This window comes from Cephus cinctus, unplaced genomic scaffold (assembly GCF_000341935.2).
Source record: "Cephus cinctus unplaced genomic scaffold, Ccin1 Ccin1_scaffold0564, whole genome shotgun sequence".
Classification (NCBI taxonomy): Eukaryota; Metazoa; Arthropoda; class Insecta; order Hymenoptera; family Cephidae; genus Cephus; species Cephus cinctus.
The window spans coordinates 415,499-434,656 of record NW_014333216.1 but is presented as its reverse complement, the minus strand read 5'-3'; the positions used below and the strand labels follow the sequence as shown (position 1 = coordinate 434,656).

The following is a 19,158-nucleotide window of genomic DNA, read 5'->3' as shown; positions in this document are numbered from 1 at the left end:
CAAAGGCATTACAAAAATCACATGCTGAACGTATAAATTATCAGTGACAATTAATTGTATTACCCACGTGAAAATAATCAGTGAAAAAATAAATAAAAGAATTTGATATTCCAATCGTCAGGTTATTATCGAAATTATAATCAATTTGACGAAAAATGTTGCAATTACACCCGAAATTTCGGAGCTTTGATACGGGATTGGCTGAAGGGTTTTTCGCGAGATCGATGCCCGCTACTCCCATGAACGTCTCTACGTTTGTGTGTACCCACCGACATGCCAACAGGTACATTTTACGCACGAATTTTCGAGAGTATTGGTGCCGACGAAGCATTTATAGGTTTCGCGCAAGCGGACAACGACTCGCAATGCCACGGACAGTTCCGCGCTCCACGCTACGTCCTCCGATCTCCAGTAGCACGCGAAACACTCGCGTAAAGAATTTACGTGCCGAATATACGAAACTTGTTATAATCGAATGTGTAATTAAAACGAATACAAAAACAGAAGCAGCTGTGAATGTAGAACTTAATATGAGCCGGATATTTTTGCGTCACTACTCAGACACGCAAAATAAAGAATTAAACACCGTAACTCTTGTTGGTTTCCTTGGATATTTTTAAATAGGTCGCATTTTCCCGCCACGGCGTATATAATATATATTTTTTGGAAACATCAGTTTTTATATCTTTACTCCTGATCTTCGAGAAGTGATCAATAAGGAAAAATGGCGATTGGAAGTTCTATACAGGGTGGTAAGTCCTTTTTGGTGTATTCTTCTCTTATTTTATACCCTGCGACTTTTATTTATTTATTATATAGATATTTGTTTAATTACATTGATTAAGGCTGAACGTGATTTTAATTTGCACATGGTAAATTTTCGTTAATTAACATTTAACATGTACGTGTACAAAAATGAAGACAGGTTTAAAAAATATTTCACTCTTATGATTCTTTTTGTCTCAGAAAATTGACACAGTCAATCTTCATGTATTTTGTTTGTGACAGAAAATGTTCAAGGTCACCATGACCCCCATGACCTTGTGTCATAGCGCCATCTTAAATGCGCAAGATTTAATGTATCCTCTTCACGATTTAGAAACTATTTTTAATCGAATTGTACAATTGTATGACATATTTTATTCTATCAACTGATTTCATTGTAAATGACTGATAATAAAAAATACCAGATTAATATGGAGCACGGTCGATAAAATATTTATCAAACGAAAATTCATAATTTTAGAGACATTCTTGTCAATTTATAGAAGACAACAGATATACAAAATTACCACTGTAATTTGTATTTTTGACAAATTTAATTACACTGCTATCACGCGACTTTTTCTTATTCTTAATCATTTAATCTGACACTTGTTGCACGACTATCACGTATACATATAGTACTTGATAAAAAGAATTTATATGTCTGCATTAAAGGCACTGACTATGATGACACTATAATTGACACAGATTTATATTCCGAATGAAAATTGCTTTTTACAGTGATCTATGACCTATTGAAGCTTTGAACTTGTTAACTTTTGATTTTAAATGTCATGAAGCAGCACATATGACTCTCACGACAATTTGTCAAGTATGTCAAGTACGTTTGTAAACTTATTACACAATATTGATAAATGAAAGATGCAATAGCACTTCCGACATTATTATTATGAATATTATTATGAATAACAACAAATTGCTGTTTCATTGAAAAATATCAATAACTAATTCACATACAGATAAAAACGGATTTTAAACAATACCTGACTCTCTTTTGTGAAAGTTCAGTAGCAAAGTATAATTAAAAAATATATTTCTTATTTTGTTCTGATGATCTGCTGCCATTATTAGAGTATAAAATTAGATCTCTTAAATGTCAATAGCAGTTTAGCCTCCTCAATGCAGTCATTATAGTCAATGTCTAAAGAATTTGACAATGTGTTATTGTTGTTTTGAACTTCACTAATTTTATTATGACCCATATATTGAGTAGAGAGCGATGATCTAATAACCATATGAAACTTTAAAACTAGGCGTATGGAACGCATCAGCTTGATGCATTTTAAATTTCACAAGAAAAACTAGAGAAACCCTTTACTTTTCTCTTCTACCATTTATGCTGACTTTAATAAATGTAATATTATATAATGTGTAAATATTGTAAGTTAATAGAGTATAATTATGTTGTTTTTGAACAAAAAAATAAGTTGCAGTTTCGTTCACGCGTCAATTTGACGTATGTAAATAGATATAGGTATATAAGAAATGTTCGTAAACCTAGTGTTCATTATGAGTTTCCTATGTAATATGCAATCGCTGTTATCTCTGTGCCTAATCACGAGTGCGTAAATGTACGAATTATCTAAAACTTAAATTGTGACCTTCTTCTATTAATCGATAGCTAACATCATTGATGACAACAGTCACTGAAATAATATAATAAAAAGAAATTAAAAACGGTGACTTCTTTCATAAAATATTTGTCAATGAGATGTGAGTATCTTGTATACATACATATAGTCATATGTATGACCTTCACCTACTAAACCATAGTCATATATGTGTTAGGAACAAAACACAATATTCTTCGTGTCAAACGTTGTCGGCATAATTAAATAAACGTGTTGCCATCGGTCTGAAATATCTTGAGGCATACAGCGGAGTCTGCAAAAAAAATGAAAAAAAATTAGGGAAAGTCAAAAAAGAGAAATTTATATTCCGAAAATATTCCCAGTGCACGCAGCTGCTGTTCTCATTCTGAAAATATATACTCTCAGTTTACTTCTGAGCCAGGCATGCTATATACCGTCTGTATATAGACATGCTATATACCGTCTGTATATAGCAAAGTTATTTTGATCTTCTGAAGCGACCAATGCTGATTACTTGTCAAACATTTGCCTATGCCTACGTAATCTTCCAATTTGCTTCGTTTCAAATTTTCGAAAAAGTAATTATTTGTGGTACAGAAATTACACAAAACTCTGAAGTAGGGTCTATAACACTGAGACGTCTGTTGAACGAGTTTAAGACATTTATAAAGTCTTTTCAAAGGTCTATGAAAATATCAGGAAGACAAATAACAAATTTCTCATTTCATCGCCCAATTCTCTCATTCCATAAAAATCTCTACAGGATGTTTAATAGACTCTAAATTTCTATGCTTAAAAAGCTCTGTAGACAGACGTCTGATAGAAATTTTCTAGACTCGTGTGCTATCTGGATGGTCATTGCGTCATATTTTTATTAACGTCTATGTGTGGTTAAATTAAGTAGGAAGAGCGTACAAAAACGGAATCAAGATACTACAGGAATATAAATACATTGGCAATGTAACCATGGCGAGTTGGTGCAACGTGCGAAAAGACACGTCGCTTCTTTCACAGAATTCATCAGTCTTCTTATAAGGATATGAACCTTATGGTGGTTTTACATATGAGAATCAGTTCCGATTGCTGATACTCAAATATATAATTGATATCATATTTCTAATTATCAGATATGAATAGATCAAATAGTGTAAAATTTGGCACAGTCAGGTGGTGTGAAAACTTTTGTTATACTCCCTACTGCTTACGTGTTATTTTCTTTATTACCTAATTGATATCATCGATGAACATATTTACTGTAATATTATTTTTTGATAGGACATGCAATTACGAAAGGACCCACATTTCCTATTCGTTACTTGATGGCTATTATGGGTTCTATTGGATTGGCTATTATCTATGGATTTAAAGTAAACGTGAGCGTCGCCATAGTGGCTATGGTGAACCATACGGCTGTTAAATTAGAAGCACTGAACTTACATGCAGGGGATAATGATACAAGCAGTTTGCCTAGTGCTGATGTCTGTCAGCATGAAAACAATGGAATTAATATCACAAAAACTGTCGTTGAGGTACATGAGTATTTTAATTTTAATTTAAAGAAAATTATAGGAATACTACTTGGAAATTTAATGCCATCTAACTTTATACAACCTGTTGTAATTCTATACTGAAAAGAAAAGCTCTATTAAAAGAATAATGTATGTACACTTCCAATTTTGAGTTACTGCTTCATTTGGTTTAGAATGAAGCCTGAAAGAGATGATATCATTATGATTTGTCCTTTTATGTTTTTGAAAAACAAAATTATTGTGGCACAATTTTTTTCAGGATGGTCCTTTTGTGTGGAACGAACCTCTTCAAGGTCTCATCTTATCATCCTATTTTTGGGGATACTTGATATCTCTTCTACCAGGAGGAAGAATGTCTGAATTACTTTCAGCAAAATGGGTCATGAATGGCTCAGTACTTTTGAACGTTGTTGCATCTATGTTATCACCTCTTATGGCAGAATTGCATTATTCACTCTTTATCATAATGCGATTCTTGCAAGGGATTGGTGGGGTAAGTTAAATATAATATCCTAAAAGAATATTAAAATATTATTATTTTTAATATATTATAGGGTGTTACCTTCCCTGCTATGCATGTTATGATTGCTAAATGGGCACCTCCAAATGAAAGAAGTGTTATAGCTTCTATTGTTTATGCAGGTCAGCAAAGACTATATGATATTTAAGATTTCTCAGAAAAAGAATTGAATATTAACTGATAATTCTCGTTACAGGCACTGCTCTGGGAACTGTTATTTCCATACTCTTATCAGGTTTACTCGCTGCTACTTTGGGATGGATTTGGATTTTTTACATCGAAGGTCTTCTGTGCCTAATCTGGTGTACCGCCTGGTGGCTTATGATTGCTGATTCGCCTGAAGAGCAAATAAGATTTATTACACAGCAGGAGAAAGATTACATTTGTAATTCATTAGGACAGACTAAGTCGAGTATTCATAAACCAGTATGTTTATTGATATATTCATTCTTTTTTAACTATTCAATATTCCTTGCAAACTTTTTTTTTTCTTAGAAACCACCAGTCCCATGGAGACAGCTTTTGACTTCTCCACCGTTTTTAGCAATATTAATTGCTCACTTTTGCAGCAATTTTGGCTGGTACATGTTGCTGATTGAACTGCCAACATTTATGAATCAAATTTTAAAATTCGACTTGAACTCAGTAAGACATTTTTTCTCAACTTATTGAATATTTTTCAAGTTACCTGAAACGTTTTAAATGACTCCACTTTATTCCAGAATGCTGGACTTTCCTCAACACCGTTCCTTTGCATGTGGATTTTTACAATGATTCTCAGTAAATCTCTGACCGTCTTGCAAGACAAAAATGTAGTAACAATAACCACCTCAAGGAAAATAGGAACGTTAATTGGTAAGTACACTGAATGAACATTTTCTGATTATTTTATTGAATATTATTATTCTTTTAGCCTCGGCCGTACCAGCAGTCTGCTTACTCGGTGTATCCTACGTTGGCTGTAATCGTGCACTTGCTGTCGTTTTAATGACTATCGGAGTCACCTGCATTGGCGGAATGTATTGCGGATTTTTGGCAAATCACATAGACATTGGGTCAAATTTTGCCGGGACTTTAGTAGCAATAACTAATACTTTTGGCACAATACCAGGATTCGTTGTACCAATTTTCGTTGGACAACTGACCCACGGAAACGTGAGTATTGAAAAACTGTTAGCATAGAACTTATACTATGCATTACAAAAATTCCAGTTTTTAAATTTAAAAAAAATTGCTCAATATTCTGATGTTTTACTCTTTACAGCAAACCATCGAAGCTTGGAGAATAATATTTTTTGTGACTATTGGTCTCTACGTTCTTGAAATAATTGTTTACACAATCTTTGGTTCCGGTGAAGAACAACCATGGAACAAAGCCAAACCGACAAGTGAAGGGTCGCCTGAACAGACGTTACCTTTAAAAGCAAATGGAACTAAATGATATTTATCTAATTGGCCCTGGTCCAGGTGCACCCGTTATACGCATTTCGTGATTCATCCTTAGCAAAAAATTCAATATTGAAATTATTTGGTTTCAAAATTATATATAGTTTGAATATAAAAATGATCTCTAATATTTCATTGACACAATTATGCTTAAAAGTATTGCACAATATATTGTATCACAGTATTTCATGTCTGTTAATGGCGATATGCGGGTTGCTTCATTTAAAAATCATTTACATTGAAAACACGTTTGTAGTGTTATCATTCGGCCTTAATTATTTGAAATGAATATTGTTCATGCTAAGCAAATAAACTTTCTTTGACGTCTAATCGATACTTCATGCATACATTTATATTAAACATGACTGTGCTTTACGCATTAAGGAATCGATACGTATTTAAGAGAATTATTATCAATGTTGACGTAGAAGTAGGCATTTGAATGTCGCGACTAAAAGTATTTGATGTTTTTAATTATCAAAATACAGAAAAGTTGACTGTTATATATCATTAAATGTTAAGCGTTGTTAAGATATCTGTCATTAGCTGTTACGGCATAAAAATCATAAATCTAACAAATTTCTTCAACCTAAAACTTATGTCTTGCTTTTCTAAATTTTTCGACATGTACCCCTTAATCCGAGGAACCAGTGAAAGTGCTATTATACTAATCTTTGCCGACATTAATATTTAATGTTATTTATTCTATTTGTAACAAAACTTGTCTTTCGTTAATATCATTAAATAGAAATCATGACAAATATAGTGAGTTTATAATATGATTTTTTTAAATAATAATTTATTTACATGACTTCTGAATAAAGTGCCATGTCTTAAAAAATATGAACCTAAAATTTTTTTACAAGTTGTAAATTTATCTCTAACGTTACCGAATTACAGGAAACTGGATATCTTCAGCGTATTCTTTGAATTTTGCAAAAATAAATCGGACCCCAATTATTCTTTACTGTTGGTATTACGATATGGCCATATCTAAGTCCAAAATTACCAAATTTATACAGACATCTAAGTGGATTCAGTGCTTCCGACATATCTCTGTAACAGTTCAATAAAAATAAATATGATCCATATTGAAAATCTATGGTCAAAATGTTCTATAAACTCCTTCTTACTTGACGATCATCACGGACTCTGTTTCCTCCCATGATTTTTTCAATGCCATTTGTACAACACCGTCATTTTGAATTGGACTCAAGGAACAGGTAGAATATACGACAATACCGCCGGGTGCCACCAATTTCAAGGCATTGCTATAATAATGATTTAAACAAATTGATCGTATTAATGGTAAATTAAAAATTAAATATAAATAAAACGTACGTAAGAATATCTGTCTGCACTTGTGGCAAATTTAATCTTTCTTTCAGTCTCGTTGACTTAAACATACTATTGTCGTCCTCGTGTAAGGCGAGCCTATCTGTTGTACATGGTACATCGACTAAAATCTAAACAACATTCAATTAATTTACATAATTGATTAGATTGAATATTACATGTTATAGAAAAATGTTAATACCTTATTAAATACGTCTTTGTCCTGTATCAGCCTGGCGTCGTTTTCCGTAACGAATAATCTACCTTCCCACTGTCCCATATCAGATATATATTGATCAAGTACATTGTTTATTCTGTTTACTCTGGATAACTGTATATCATTGAGAACCACTACACCAGGCATAAGACTTTGTATTGCTGCTAAGGATTTGCCTCCTGGTGCAGCACACATATCCAATACATTATCACCCGGTTGCAAATCTAGCGCTAGTACTGGTAACACAGAACCACCATCCAGTAGATAATAATCTGTAAAAAGTAATAAATTATGATACACGCTGATGAATGAGATAAATGACAAGTGAGAAATAGTGTACTGTAAACTCCAGTGCTGCCTCTTTTAGGATGTGGAAACCTCGTGTCATTATTTTCTTCATATGTGTAGATTTGAAGATGTTTTGGAAAATTTAAAGTCGACTCTTTTTCACTTTTCACAGTAAAATCCGCACCCTTCTGGTAATACTTATAATGATCGGATTCCAGTACCCAATCCTCCAAACCTAAAAATGTGATTTGTTATGTATATTATATTAATATTTTCAGAATTATATAAATTCAGTGATTATAAAATTATTGAGTAAATTGTATGCAAAATATTATAGAATTAATTCAACGCCAAATCGATCACATTACGATACAAGTTATTAAACATAGACTATTATTACACATTGTTTTTATTATTGAATTTGTTTTAATTTGACAGTATATTTTTTATTTTCTATTGCGTATTTAATAATTTTAAATAGGTTTGGTATAGTACTGTATGTCCTGTATCTACCCACCTGTGCAGTAAACATGCTTTTAGATGGACTATGACGTGGCTCATAGGAAAGATTTTCTTATTTTGATTCAGTTTCTATAAAATATATGATGTCAATAAAGTTCTTAATTATTCTAGCAGTATTCGATTTGGCGCAAAAATAGTGTCGTTGCAAGATTCAGAACGGGATTTCTGTTAAGAGGTACTTACCCTTTATTTTGGTAGCTGGGATATATTCGTACAATGAAGAACTAGACAAGCCCATAGATGGATTAATTATACGATTTGTGTCAAAGTCAGCATTTTCCATGCCACTTTCAATGGACTGCAATGGCATTGGTCGAATTGGTTGATCTATTTTAGATGCTTCATCTTCATCTTTAATGATTGTAGGCTCTGCAGATAATGTGTAATCTTCTGGATACATTGACTGAACTTCTGCACGGTTTTTATTCATCAGCAAAGATGCTACATTTATATTAGATTGTTCATGAGATGTAGAAACTTTCTTTTTCGGACGTTCCGTATGCTGGTTACGGAACATAATATTCTCCTGATGAACATCATAAACTGTTTTTAAGTTAAAAGCTCCAGATGCCTAAAATCAATATACAGCAATGATCATGATAGAAAACGAAATGTGCTAAAAAATCCATATTCAATTTACCTCAAGGTCACTTATTATTTTCTCAGTATCACTGAAGTTATTAATTATTGCCATGTATTTGCTGCCTTTTCGAAGAAGAGCAGTTCTAATATATGGCCATGCATTTCCATATACAGACTTATAAAAATCATCAAAATGTTCCAATGCTATATCCTTAGCTGTCTTTTTCTTTTTGAGCACAGACTTGAAACATCACATGAAAACAAACATTGCAAATACAAAACCATAATCTCAATGTACTTATCAACTATTGATTTTTTGGCTGAAACCATAGTAACCTATGAAATTAAACAGCTTACCCAGTGATCCCGCGGAGCCTTGTATCTCACTATTATTTTTATCACGTTCTTTACTTTAACTTTATTAAACAACTGTGTCATCATTTTACAAAATTATAACCTGAAATAAATTCGGAGATTAATATCCAGCCACTGAATACTGACTTACCTGGACTTCTTTTAAATCAGTGTTCAAAGTATAATAAGAATGATTATAATATTATATATATTCAAAAGCTTATTATGTAAAAATTACTATAAAAAATTTCATACAATTTAAACAACCGCAAAACCACCCCAAGTACCGGCACGTTTTATATCTTTAAATTTTCTCATCTGCATCACTCTTAAGCAATACGCAAGATAGATAAACTCTCATCTCTGAATACTGAACTAGAAAATAAACAATGAGCAATTAAAGGTATCCTAACAAAAGCTATACAAGATATTACTATTTAGTCTAATCGTTGAAAATTATCTAAATATTTGAAAAATGATCACTGCCCCAAATCACATTCCGATCTTCCTAAAATTATAACCAATTATAACAGTGAATTCTCATACCATTCAACTTAATCAGACAAAACAAACAAAATTTACACTGCTATAGATACAAGAACAAACTCCAATGATTAATATTCAGTATATCAATAAACTGTCAATCTAGGTAATAATACAAAAATATATGGAGTTAATACGAGAGCTTACAATTTATCAATACAAGTGTATTTCATTCAATAAATTGCTGAATCTAAATTCAAATCTAACACTAAGTATAGATGTAAATATGCAAACACATCTAGGAATACAAGCAGTCGATTTTAGAACACGTATCCAGAAACAACTTCAATTATTTAACGTTGTCGAGCCTGAGCAAATCCAATCCCGTCGTCTGCAATAATTGCCAAAATGACAGCTCGAGTTATATTGTTAATACCAAGTACAAGTAACACAAGTCGTGAAATGTGATTAAGAGAAATGACAGCGCATTTAATATATCACAATAGCCAGGAATGAAAAATCGTCATGGATCACGCGAGTGAGCATAGTACAAATGAAGTTTAATAATAACCAGAGAACCGTGTGGCTTTAGAACAGTTCTGACAAGTGCGAAGTTTGAGCATTTATATAGTTGATTTAGGCCAATTTTTTCCTGGCACGACAGTCGTTGAAATATCATTTGTTTGTGAGCGCTGTGCAAAGGTGCGTGCTGGAGCCCAAGTGCTCCATATTGATCAATATCGTTCGCCAGTTGTAGCAATGATTGGTCAGTGTAAAACTTCGTTCAAACATCGTCGTAAATGCTCAATACTCAAGCAAACTCGGCCGTGAAGTGAGTGGGTGCGGGTGTGTTTGTAAAAGTGAGTCAATCTAATGTTATTGCGTATTCCGCATCGGTCTACGCTTTCTAGTAGACGGCGCATCTGTTTCTGCAGTAGATTGTTATTTGCGGCCAGTAGGACTTTCCTGAATTACGCCAAAAGGTTTTGAGGAAAATGACGTTTTTCTGTGAATCATATTTCTTGTTGTTATTTGTTATTTCCTTATGTTTCCTCGTCATTACGCATTTGACACTCGTAGAAAATTGTTGAGATTCGTATCTATTTTTAATTTGTATTCTTTATATTTTTAATGTTTGTTGCTTTTCTTACTGTTGTATTTTTGTTAACCATATGGTTTATTGTTGTTTTAAATATTTGTTACACGAACTCTAGTAGCTTCATGAAATGTTATGTGGTCTGTTACTCAACATATTTTTTGGAGAATAATTTATTTAATTTTGTGTTGTCTGATAATTTTTATTATATCAGAATTATTTATTCCAGGTACAAACTAATGAAGAGAATTTGTGGCGTCTTGTATCTCTTATAGATATACATGTTTTCGTTGATGATGATGAATGATTGTTCATTGAAATTGCTAAATATCAAGGCTTTGCCAGTACTTAATGAATCATGGATCATGATAGTATTTTCAATGAATATGGAAAATAATAGTGTTTCATGCTATAAGATTTTGGAGCTTAGCGATGCTCTGTTACATACAACAAACTCGATCTGTTGAGTATTAAGCAGCGAGTAGCAGTTATTATAAGGATAAACGGGTTCGGCATGATCTGTGGTAAAGATAAAAGATCTTTGGAAACACTGGGTGGGGAGGCATGGAAGCTGAAGGTGGTCAGCTGGTTCACCAGAGTCTACGGCTCAGGCTGCCATCACCAGAAATTCCTGATCTCAATGTTGTCAGAGCCTTGCATCAGGTTTGACTTAGTTCTGATAGCAATTTCTATCAATATTTTCAATACAAAACAGTAGACAGTAATGATATTTCTATTTTTAGTGTACTAATAGTGTTCTACTCAATCGGTTAAGCTAGTATACTACTAAACAGTTTTCATTTTTATATAATCATTCCTATACCTTGACATCATATTAAGAAGAAACTATTTTATTAATTTCCCAAAGGTTATTATATTATGTTTGTTTTTATTTTCAACAAAACAGACAGTAATATCATTACGTTCAGCACTGGACACATCACGCGAAGAACTTCGCCGTTTAAAAGAAACTGTGGGTGACTTTTCTGGGAAAACCTATGCTGATCTTGTAGAGCAACTTGCATTGGAGAATCACATATTGAGACGCCGTATCCTGAACAAGGATAACGAATTTTCCAGTGATGTTGCTACGAGCCCTCCACCTTCCAATGTATCTCCTCCACAAGCAACATCTACTCCAATAACAAGTAGACAGTAAGTTTTGGAAAATTGCAATATTACAATATCTCCTAATCCTCACAGGACAATGCGTTGTTAGACTGAAGTAATTCTATTAAAAAATTCCTGGAGAAAATCAAAATAGACATAGTAAGACAAAGTTCATTCATGGTAGAAATAATTCGTACGAGAACCAATGTTACACATGGAAAAAAGGGAGACTGATAAAATTATTTAAATGCGCAATAATAATCATCTGATTCGTCGAGCCAGTTGTCCTAGAACGGTAGGATAATTAAAACGATGCAGCATTTCGCGTGATCTATTAATAACTACTCGCATCTCCGGGACAGACTGACTCATTCTACGTGCGTACGTTTGTCAGTTCATCGCAGAGAGTCGTAATAGACAACGTCATGGACGCGGCCACGGATAAACCCGTCGCAAAATCACCAGCTGATCCGGCGAGCACAAAACCATCACACGAGGAAGCACAGCACGGGTCTAATACAGATGAACGGCGAGACTCACTATCTAGGATGTCAAAGACTCAGGACGGAGATAATGTTCGCGATGAAGGAAGCTCTGGACAGTCTCATCCAAGAGCCATCGGCGAGGTCGAGAGGGACGGACAAACGATTAATTCTCATAACTCTGGTGTGGAACACCTGAATGTTCCTGATAAGGACCTAGAGGATTCTAGCTTGAAGTCTGTCTCAGATGGTGACAATTCAGTATTCAGTGATAACCAAGATAATCCTCTAGAGATGAAGCCAACAGAATCTGAAAATGAGTCTGAGGAACTCGACGATATTGAATTAATCTTTACCACCGATGAGACACGAGACGTAGGGCTTCAGGAAGATCTCGTCTCAATCACAGAGACAGAATCTTGGAGGCAGACAGGTCAGAATGTCTTATCAAAATACATGAAGTCTCACAATAACGAAAATTTAGTGTGCAATGGTGATAAAACCAATTCCGTGGAGGAGGCTGTCTCGTCGCAAAGTTCCAGCATCGACCGGGAGGAGAGTGTGGACAGATTCGACGAAGGTTCTAATGCAAGATTAAATAAAATGTGGTCCCAGTGCTCTGTCCTGGTTGAGACAGACATCAGCAAGTGTGGCGTCGTAGAGGAATCAGATCATACTACCAGGCATTCTACTGCCAGAAGAAATACATTAGCAGCTCCACCAACGGCATACCGGTAAATTATACTTTTTAAGGATAGTTGTTTAACGGATATGCTGTAATTGCAGAGTGTTATGCATTTTAGACCTATAATTCACCGAGAAGCTTTAGCAGTGGGTCGTAGGAAAAGTGCAGCACCCTTACGTCCAGTAATGGATAGGAATTGCGGCGCTAGAAGGGAATCTGGCGCACAGACTGATATATCAGCGCTTCCTGCACAATGGAGATCAGAAAGTTATCTCGCGCACAAAGTAGCTCATACGTTCACTACGTTACCAAGTAAATTTGCACTTCCTTCCGGTGTTGCCGGGAGACTGAGGCTCTCTGATAAGACCCGGGAGGCCAGGCGAGTTATGTTATCAGACATCAGCTTCACGAGTATGGTACCAGAATTATCCAGGAGTGCTGATCATCTATGTCACGATCCTCATGCTCAGGTAGAAGTTGGAGTAAATATACTCTATAATAAATTGAAATCATCTCGATTCTCCAACTGATTCGATTCAATTTAATCAGGCCTGCTTCGGCACGCGTGGCTGCGGTCTACGCACTCCTGAGGTACATCGCCGCGAGTCTCTGGGTTCACCAGCTGGTTACTGGCCTCGCTGCAATCCCAGTGTAGGACTGCCAAGTCCTTGCGACTGCCGTTTATCAACCGATTTGTATTCCTCCCGATACCGCGGCTCTTTGACATCTATACCCTCACCTGGTCTAGAGGTCGTCGGAGGACCACCGCGTAGACATTCTTGGAGAGCAACAGCAGCATCCTTCGACACGTGGAGAGTGCCTGTAGCGACACCTACGGCAAGACCTACCTGGTCATCGATGCCGTCTTCACCAACTCATTTGAATCCTCCGTCGACTTCTGCGAGGGCTCCTAAGGGCCCTCCGAAAAGGACACGCTCCAAGGTCACCTTTCAAGGTAAGCGTAGCCAATTTCGCATATGGAGATTCGTGTGCATATTTCACTTACTTGATCTACGATTCAGAGTGTCCGATGACCCGAGGAAGTCTACCTAATTTGCGCACCGATTCCACTACTGGTGACAATAGCGGAGACTCGACGGAGTCTTTGATCGACGAAGCCGAGGATTACTTAAGGCGAAGTATAGACTCCATCCTAACTGTTTCCTGCTCCGATTACTGGGGTAGACAGTCAACGAGGCGAAGAAGAACTCGTCGGCATTCCGAACCTGATCTATTTCGTGAATGGAATCCAACCCAAGATGCTAGACCTTATCTACCCAAAGTATATTTTTTATTTTACTTAATTAAACAAGTTTAATTTATTCGTATATTAAAGGTCTATCTATTCCACTCATAGGTACCACGAGATCTGAAGGTGGACAATTTAGTAAAGGTAATATCACCTGAAGGAAGAGTTCTTCAAGGTAAGGTCAGATACGTTGGACCGGTTCCTGGGAGAGACGAGGCTCATGTAGGTGTTGAATTACCCAATGATAATGGCTCCTCCGACGGCACGTTTCATGGTAGACGATTCTTTGATTGGTGAGTCATTTTATTGGTCCATTAAATATATAAATCAGGGTCGATTGTATACAGAAAACAGTGTCAGTTTACCGTGGACATTGATCCTTTATCTAAAAACATTCTTTGTTTCATGAGTTTCATGAGAAATAATTCGGATTAAAGTGTACCCATGTTTCAAATAATTTATTTCGAAATTACAGTGAACCCGATCGAGCTGTCTTTGTACCGTTTAAGAAAGTTGTACTTGCTTGGTGTACTACCTGATCCAGACCAGTACCTGGTGCAAATTTATCCAATGTCACTGCTACTACCGTCAGTGCTACGGTAGGTGATGATACGTCAGAATCTTCCACTTCGTTTACAACAACGCCACGAATTTTACTGTCACAGTATACAATGTAAAGAGAAGATGAGTAAGCGCGAAAAAAGCCATGCATATGTAAAATATTATGCAAACTTTCGTGACAATCCACGTGGCATTTACGCATATAAGGATAAAAAAGACGTCGCGCAAAGCAGCTGCATTTGCCAAGAAAATATTTCCAAAGAACGATCGCCAATAGTCGCACATTACGACATTTACTTAAAACATCATTGAGGGGCAAAAAAGAAAAATATCATTTTTAGTATGATTCGAAAGGTTTAACTGTAAATATTTTTTCAATGATAATACAATTTCTATTGTCGGTTTTAATCGACAATCGATTATGATGAATGAACGTCGAATAAATCGTCTATTTCAGTATTCTGAACTCCAATTTTTTTTTTAATTTATGAAAAAAAATTGCATGACTGACGATGAAAGTCCAAGTACCGCTTGCTTGTATTTCCGATATATACGTATTTAATTATTTATTCCTCAGCTCGCCTGATCTATTTCCATGCGTCAATTTATCTTTCCCGCAGAAACGAACAAGTATTCTAGATATAATTAAAATAGTTTGGTTAATTTTCAAATTCTATAGAAGATAACCATCTTAGGTCCATACGAGTATTATGCGTATCCTTGACACAACTATGTTCCATTGTACAAAATATTACCAAAGTATCGACTTCTAGACATTCGTGACTTTGATGAAAAAAAAGGAATAATCGCATTTGACAAAAACAATTCTGTTCGCATATAACACACAATTTTAAAAAGACACAATTGTAATTGAAAATTGGATTTACGTCAAACTGTCAGATTGTCAAAATGACAAGAAAAATTATTGGTCTGAAAAATAGATGCTGCATAATGCATAATAAAAAATAATTAATTAAACAGCAAAAAAAAATGCGCATACAAAACCACAACGCATATTCCTTAAAATTCGTAATTATAATTTCAAAGTGCAAATATCTCCAAAAAAAGAAATAGAGAAAGTGAAACAAAAACCGGGGTCTCGTCTTCGATTGAGCGCAATCTTATAATATCGACAGTACTAATAATAATATATGATAGAAATAATAATAACAATAATAATAATAATAATAATAATGCCTAACCCCATAGAATGGATGTTTCTTATGTCCTGTACCAGCTGAGCTAAGAATGACAAGTGACAAGAGATATGAGTATTTATGTATATTTTTTATGTTTATCTTATTCTTAATTTCCTACTCTCATACAACACAACAAAGTCTAGGAATGTATTAATTAATACAAATTCGACGTACAATCTTAATGGCTGGACCAATGTTTTAAGCGACTAATTTCTGTCCGAAAATTGTTCTACTTGTGTATCTAAAAATGTACTTAAAAAATATATACACCTGGCGTACATTGTTAGCATGTGATTTCTCGACTGAGTATAAACTTAAATTGAGATTTAATTAAAAACTATCGTGAAAGATAGGCGAGTTGATTTTATCGTCAAGAGACAGGCTTGTTTCCAATTGATTAAGGATAATTGATTTTTCCACTATTATTGTTACGCGAGCGGATAATCATTATCGAGATGATTGTCACGATAGTGATTGCCTAATGTAATGGTAAATAGAAATAGAGGAGTAATAGAATTTCTGAGAAACATAAGGTGCTGGTGAAAACGAAAGAAAAGTAGTATCTGCTGTAATTATTTTTGTCGTAAATTTTCTGCTCGGTATAGATTCGCTGAATATTGTATTGTTTCGATATAAAGTAAAACATTTAGAGTACAACGTGGAACAAAGACAGTGTACTATTGTACTGAATTGTAAAAGTCGATTATCAGAACGTGCGTGTATCTGCGAAAATATATATTGTATTATATTATGTTATATTATATGCAAGTACGTTACAAAGATAAAAGCGCAAGACCATAGACATGGAAAATACCGTTGATCGATGTTAATAGCTATAGTTATTACGTAATAAGTGTTTTGATGTGCAGTAGCTAGCCAATTACCGAGGGTGTACGGTGAATTAGGATTCGGATGAAAGAAAGGCACAGGAAAAAGATAATCTTTCGCTCTCGCCGTGTAAAATTGCGTGCAAAAGAAAACGACGAGGAGTTTCGTAATTGTGAATTAAAACAATGGGTCAAATATAACGGACGATTGGGTCTAATTGAAATTGGTCGATCGCTGAGATGCGAATGAAGTAATGTTTAAACAATTAAAATTGATGATTTCAGTTCTTGTGACGTATTGCTGATCTAGCTTTTGATCTCTGGGCATATCGGGGTGCGATGATATGATTCGGTTGATGCATTAAAGATCTTCATGGATACTGAAAGCTTTGAGGATTAAATGAAACTATCGATAGCGATTGATGATCTTTACCTGCGATAGCGGATACCGATAAAATGAATATAAAAATATTTCCTTGTCATTGTTTGTCGTCGTACGACAGAGGCACTTCCGGTACTTCTCTAATTGCTCTCGAATACTTGTAATCTAACAGTTGTCTACCATGTAATTTATAAGCTTAACTGTGAACGTGGTGTTTCATTACAGCCGTGAACGAACGCAGCCGTAAACTCTCTTAACTGAATACCGTCGAAATATAGAAATAATATATTCAGAATTAAAATGAAAAATATTGTCTATTGTCGAAGTCTGTTGCCGTTGTACCTAAATTACACGTTAAAGTCTAAGGAGAAAAATGCACTGTCGTTGCGCCGCTATTTATTCTATTGTAACGATGGTTATTGATGATATTACAGAAATAAACTATTATTATCGTACCTCACCGACATTAGTTAACTTGGACGACCCCATGTACTTTTCCTTATTTTATAATCATTCAACAAAGTGTGATGGACTGTAATAAAGAATCATTCAAAGTATTACAAGAGTAAAAGACCAAGAAGATGGAACAAGGGGAGGTTTGGATTTAAAAAAATTAAATAGTGTCCCAGCGACCAGTCGCTTAAAGGAGAATAAACAATAAGCAATCTTCACCTTAGATCTTTTCTCTTTATTTATATATTACAATATCGCGTACGATTGTATTGAGCAATTATTTCAAGAATTATTTCATTTCCGCAGAATGATTTCTCCTATATCTACTTGATAGAAGGCATGACACATCCCAACGAGTGTTTATCCCATGGGATCTCTGTGAATTTATTAGACAAAATTGTACCACGAACTCACAAAGAACTATAGGTATAAAAATAATATAAAAAATAAAGATAGGATTCAAGAGACGTTAATTGTGCGCTGGGTAATCCGCGTACCATCCAAATGCTCCATTGACACCAGTGTGTCCACCAAAATCAATGTAATCCAAAATGCGTGTTGTTGATCTTTCAGGGCGTGGTACAAGATTCTCGTTCTCCTCGTGATTCGATTTTGATACGGTAACGGGTACTATGTATTCATCTGCCTGTCGTGCAATCCTTGGGGATGCTGGTAGGATTGGACTCAGTTCGATGATATTAACTTCATCAATAGGAATCGCCAGGTACCGTGGATAAGCAGTCACTGTGTATGCCATGAATATTACAAAGGCTACTGCGTACCTCTGAAAATAAAAATTTAATGGTTATAGTCTTTTATTTAATAAATTAAATTATAGTTAACTCTTTGAGCTCAACTGGCGCTGCTACAGCAATATTTTGCTTGTATAAAATAATTCTTGAAGTGCAAAGAGTTAACTAATTTAAACAAATGAATTCCAGCAATTAATATCTATTTTATTAAAGTATTTATTAATATTGCTAACTATATGCCTTTACCGGATTACTCATTGCGATGTTGATCAGTGAAGTCGATCAGTTTGAACTGAAGAGAGTGGTTAGAAGACGATGGTTTTATACGGTTTCGCTTGGTTGCAGCTTTCTCATCCTGACTACTATCAAACACAAACCACAGTGGTAATACCGCCCACCACCAGATCAGCCATAAGTTTCTTGCACCGGGATTAGTCTATACTCGCGAATACGCAACAAGTATATACAAAAGGTAAAATCAATCCAAACAACGAAAACTTGGAGAATAAATGTTTTACTATAATTAAGATTTTATATTCGAAACTTAGCACTAATCATGTGTCCAATTAAATTACTTTAACCGGCACGTCCATGTTCCACATTTCTTGAACTTGAACGATCATTTGTAACAATTTTTTTCTTTTACAATGCAGTGTGTGTATACATATATATATACATGTCGATTCATGAGATCTAAAAACACGCGTA

At 34.8% G+C, this 19,158-nt stretch overlaps 4 protein-coding genes across 25 annotated transcripts; 2 read left to right on the top strand and 2 right to left on the bottom strand.

Annotated features, from left to right (window-relative positions):
- The first annotated feature begins 358 nt into the window (after window positions 1–358).
- LOC107268435 (putative inorganic phosphate cotransporter) lies at window positions 359–6,655 on the top strand. Of its 3 annotated transcripts, none has more exons than XM_015741204.2 (9): window positions 359–752; window positions 3,654–3,907; window positions 4,167–4,400; window positions 4,462–4,549; window positions 4,624–4,853; window positions 4,923–5,072; window positions 5,150–5,282; window positions 5,341–5,582; window positions 5,692–6,655. In XM_015741204.2, the coding sequence occupies exons 1-9, from the start codon at window positions 725–727 to the stop codon at window positions 5,866–5,868; spliced, it is 1,536 nt and encodes a 511-aa protein (XP_015596690.1). In that variant the 5' UTR covers window positions 359–724; the 3' UTR covers window positions 5,869–6,655. The 3 variants fall into 3 exon arrangements, with proteins under 3 accessions (XP_015596690.1, XP_024941552.1, XP_024941551.1); XM_025085784.1 differs by lacking the exon at window positions 359–752 and adding an exon at window positions 2,938–2,956; XM_025085783.1 differs by lacking the exon at window positions 359–752 and adding an exon at window positions 2,977–3,545.
- Window positions 779–10,352, bottom strand: LOC107268436 (5-methylcytosine rRNA methyltransferase NSUN4). 13 transcript variants are annotated; one of them, XR_001537840.2, is made up of 11 exons: window positions 9,427–9,685; window positions 9,175–9,274; window positions 8,876–9,058; window positions 8,419–8,806; window positions 7,766–7,948; window positions 7,411–7,697; window positions 7,215–7,339; window positions 7,007–7,144; window positions 6,759–6,929; window positions 2,521–2,670; window positions 780–2,432 (listed from the first exon to the last, which is right to left on the bottom strand). XR_001537840.2 is itself a non-coding variant. In XM_015741212.2 (10 exons), exons 2-9 carry the CDS (start codon window positions 9,256–9,258, stop codon window positions 6,788–6,790), a joined length of 1,530 nt encoding a protein of 509 aa, XP_015596698.1. In that variant the 5' UTR covers window positions 9,259–9,274; window positions 9,427–9,685; the 3' UTR covers window positions 779–2,670; window positions 6,759–6,787. The 13 variants fall into 13 exon arrangements, 11 of the variants coding, with proteins under 11 accessions (XP_015596698.1, XP_015596691.1, XP_015596693.1 ...); XR_001537841.2 differs by having other exon boundaries at window positions 6,764–6,929; XM_015741212.2 differs by having other exon boundaries at window positions 779–2,670.
- On the top strand, window positions 10,070–17,703 carry LOC107268431. Of its 8 annotated transcripts, none has more exons than XM_015741194.1 (9): window positions 10,070–10,514; window positions 10,980–11,413; window positions 11,658–11,905; window positions 12,255–13,076; window positions 13,146–13,497; window positions 13,577–13,982; window positions 14,050–14,309; window positions 14,385–14,569; window positions 14,752–17,700. In XM_015741194.1, exons 2-9 carry the CDS (start codon window positions 11,315–11,317, stop codon window positions 14,813–14,815), a joined length of 2,436 nt encoding a protein of 811 aa, XP_015596680.1. In that variant the 5' UTR covers window positions 10,070–10,514; window positions 10,980–11,314; the 3' UTR covers window positions 14,816–17,700. The 8 variants fall into 8 exon arrangements, with proteins under 8 accessions (XP_015596680.1, XP_024941545.1, XP_024941546.1 ...); XM_025085777.1 differs by adding an exon at window positions 12,045–12,155 and having other exon boundaries at window positions 10,980–11,905; window positions 12,223–13,076; XM_015741196.2 differs by lacking the exon at window positions 10,980–11,413 and adding an exon at window positions 12,045–12,155 and having other exon boundaries at window positions 10,380–10,514; window positions 12,223–13,076.
- A 209-nt stretch (window positions 17,704–17,912) lies between these two features.
- LOC107268442 lies at window positions 17,913–19,097 on the bottom strand. Its single transcript, XM_015741222.1, has 2 exons — window positions 18,697–19,097; window positions 17,913–18,482 (listed from the first exon to the last, which is right to left on the bottom strand). The coding sequence occupies exons 1-2, from the start codon at window positions 18,706–18,708 to the stop codon at window positions 18,168–18,170; spliced, it is 327 nt and encodes a 108-aa protein (XP_015596708.1). The 5' UTR covers window positions 18,709–19,097; the 3' UTR covers window positions 17,913–18,167.
- Between the last annotated feature and the right edge of the window lie 61 nt (window positions 19,098–19,158).

Excerpts from the sequence above, each read along its gene's own strand:
- LOC107268435 (XM_015741204.2), top strand. The coding sequence starts at position 725 with ATGGCGATTGGAAGTTCTATACAGGGTG. Across the intron at positions 3,908-4,166 it reads TCACAAAAACTGTCGTTGAG|GATGGTCCTTTTGTGTGGAA; the intron begins GTACATGAGTAT and ends AATTTTTTTCAG. Across the intron at positions 4,401-4,461 it reads TCTTGCAAGGGATTGGTGGG|GGTGTTACCTTCCCTGCTAT; the intron begins GTAAGTTAAATA and ends AATATATTATAG.
- LOC107268436 (XM_015741210.2), bottom strand. The coding sequence starts at position 9,258 with ATGATGACACAGTTGTTTAATAAAGTTAAAGTAAAGAACGTGATAAAA. Across the intron at positions 7,949-8,418 it reads CCCAGCTACCAAAATAAAGG|GTTTGGAGGATTGGGTACTG; the intron begins GTAAGTACCTCT and ends TCACATTTTTAG. Across the intron at positions 7,145-7,214 it reads GTGCAGACAGATATTCTTAC|CAATGCCTTGAAATTGGTGG; the intron begins GTACGTTTTATT and ends TCATTATTATAG.
- LOC107268431 (XM_015741193.2), top strand. The coding sequence starts at position 11,315 with ATGGAAGCTGAAGGTGGTCAGCTGGTTCACCAGAGTCTACGGCTCAGG. Across the intron at positions 13,983-14,049 it reads CTCCAAGGTCACCTTTCAAG|AGTGTCCGATGACCCGAGGA; the intron begins GTAAGCGTAGCC and ends TCTACGATTCAG. Across the intron at positions 14,570-14,751 it reads GGTAGACGATTCTTTGATTG|TGAACCCGATCGAGCTGTCT; the intron begins GTGAGTCATTTT and ends TCGAAATTACAG.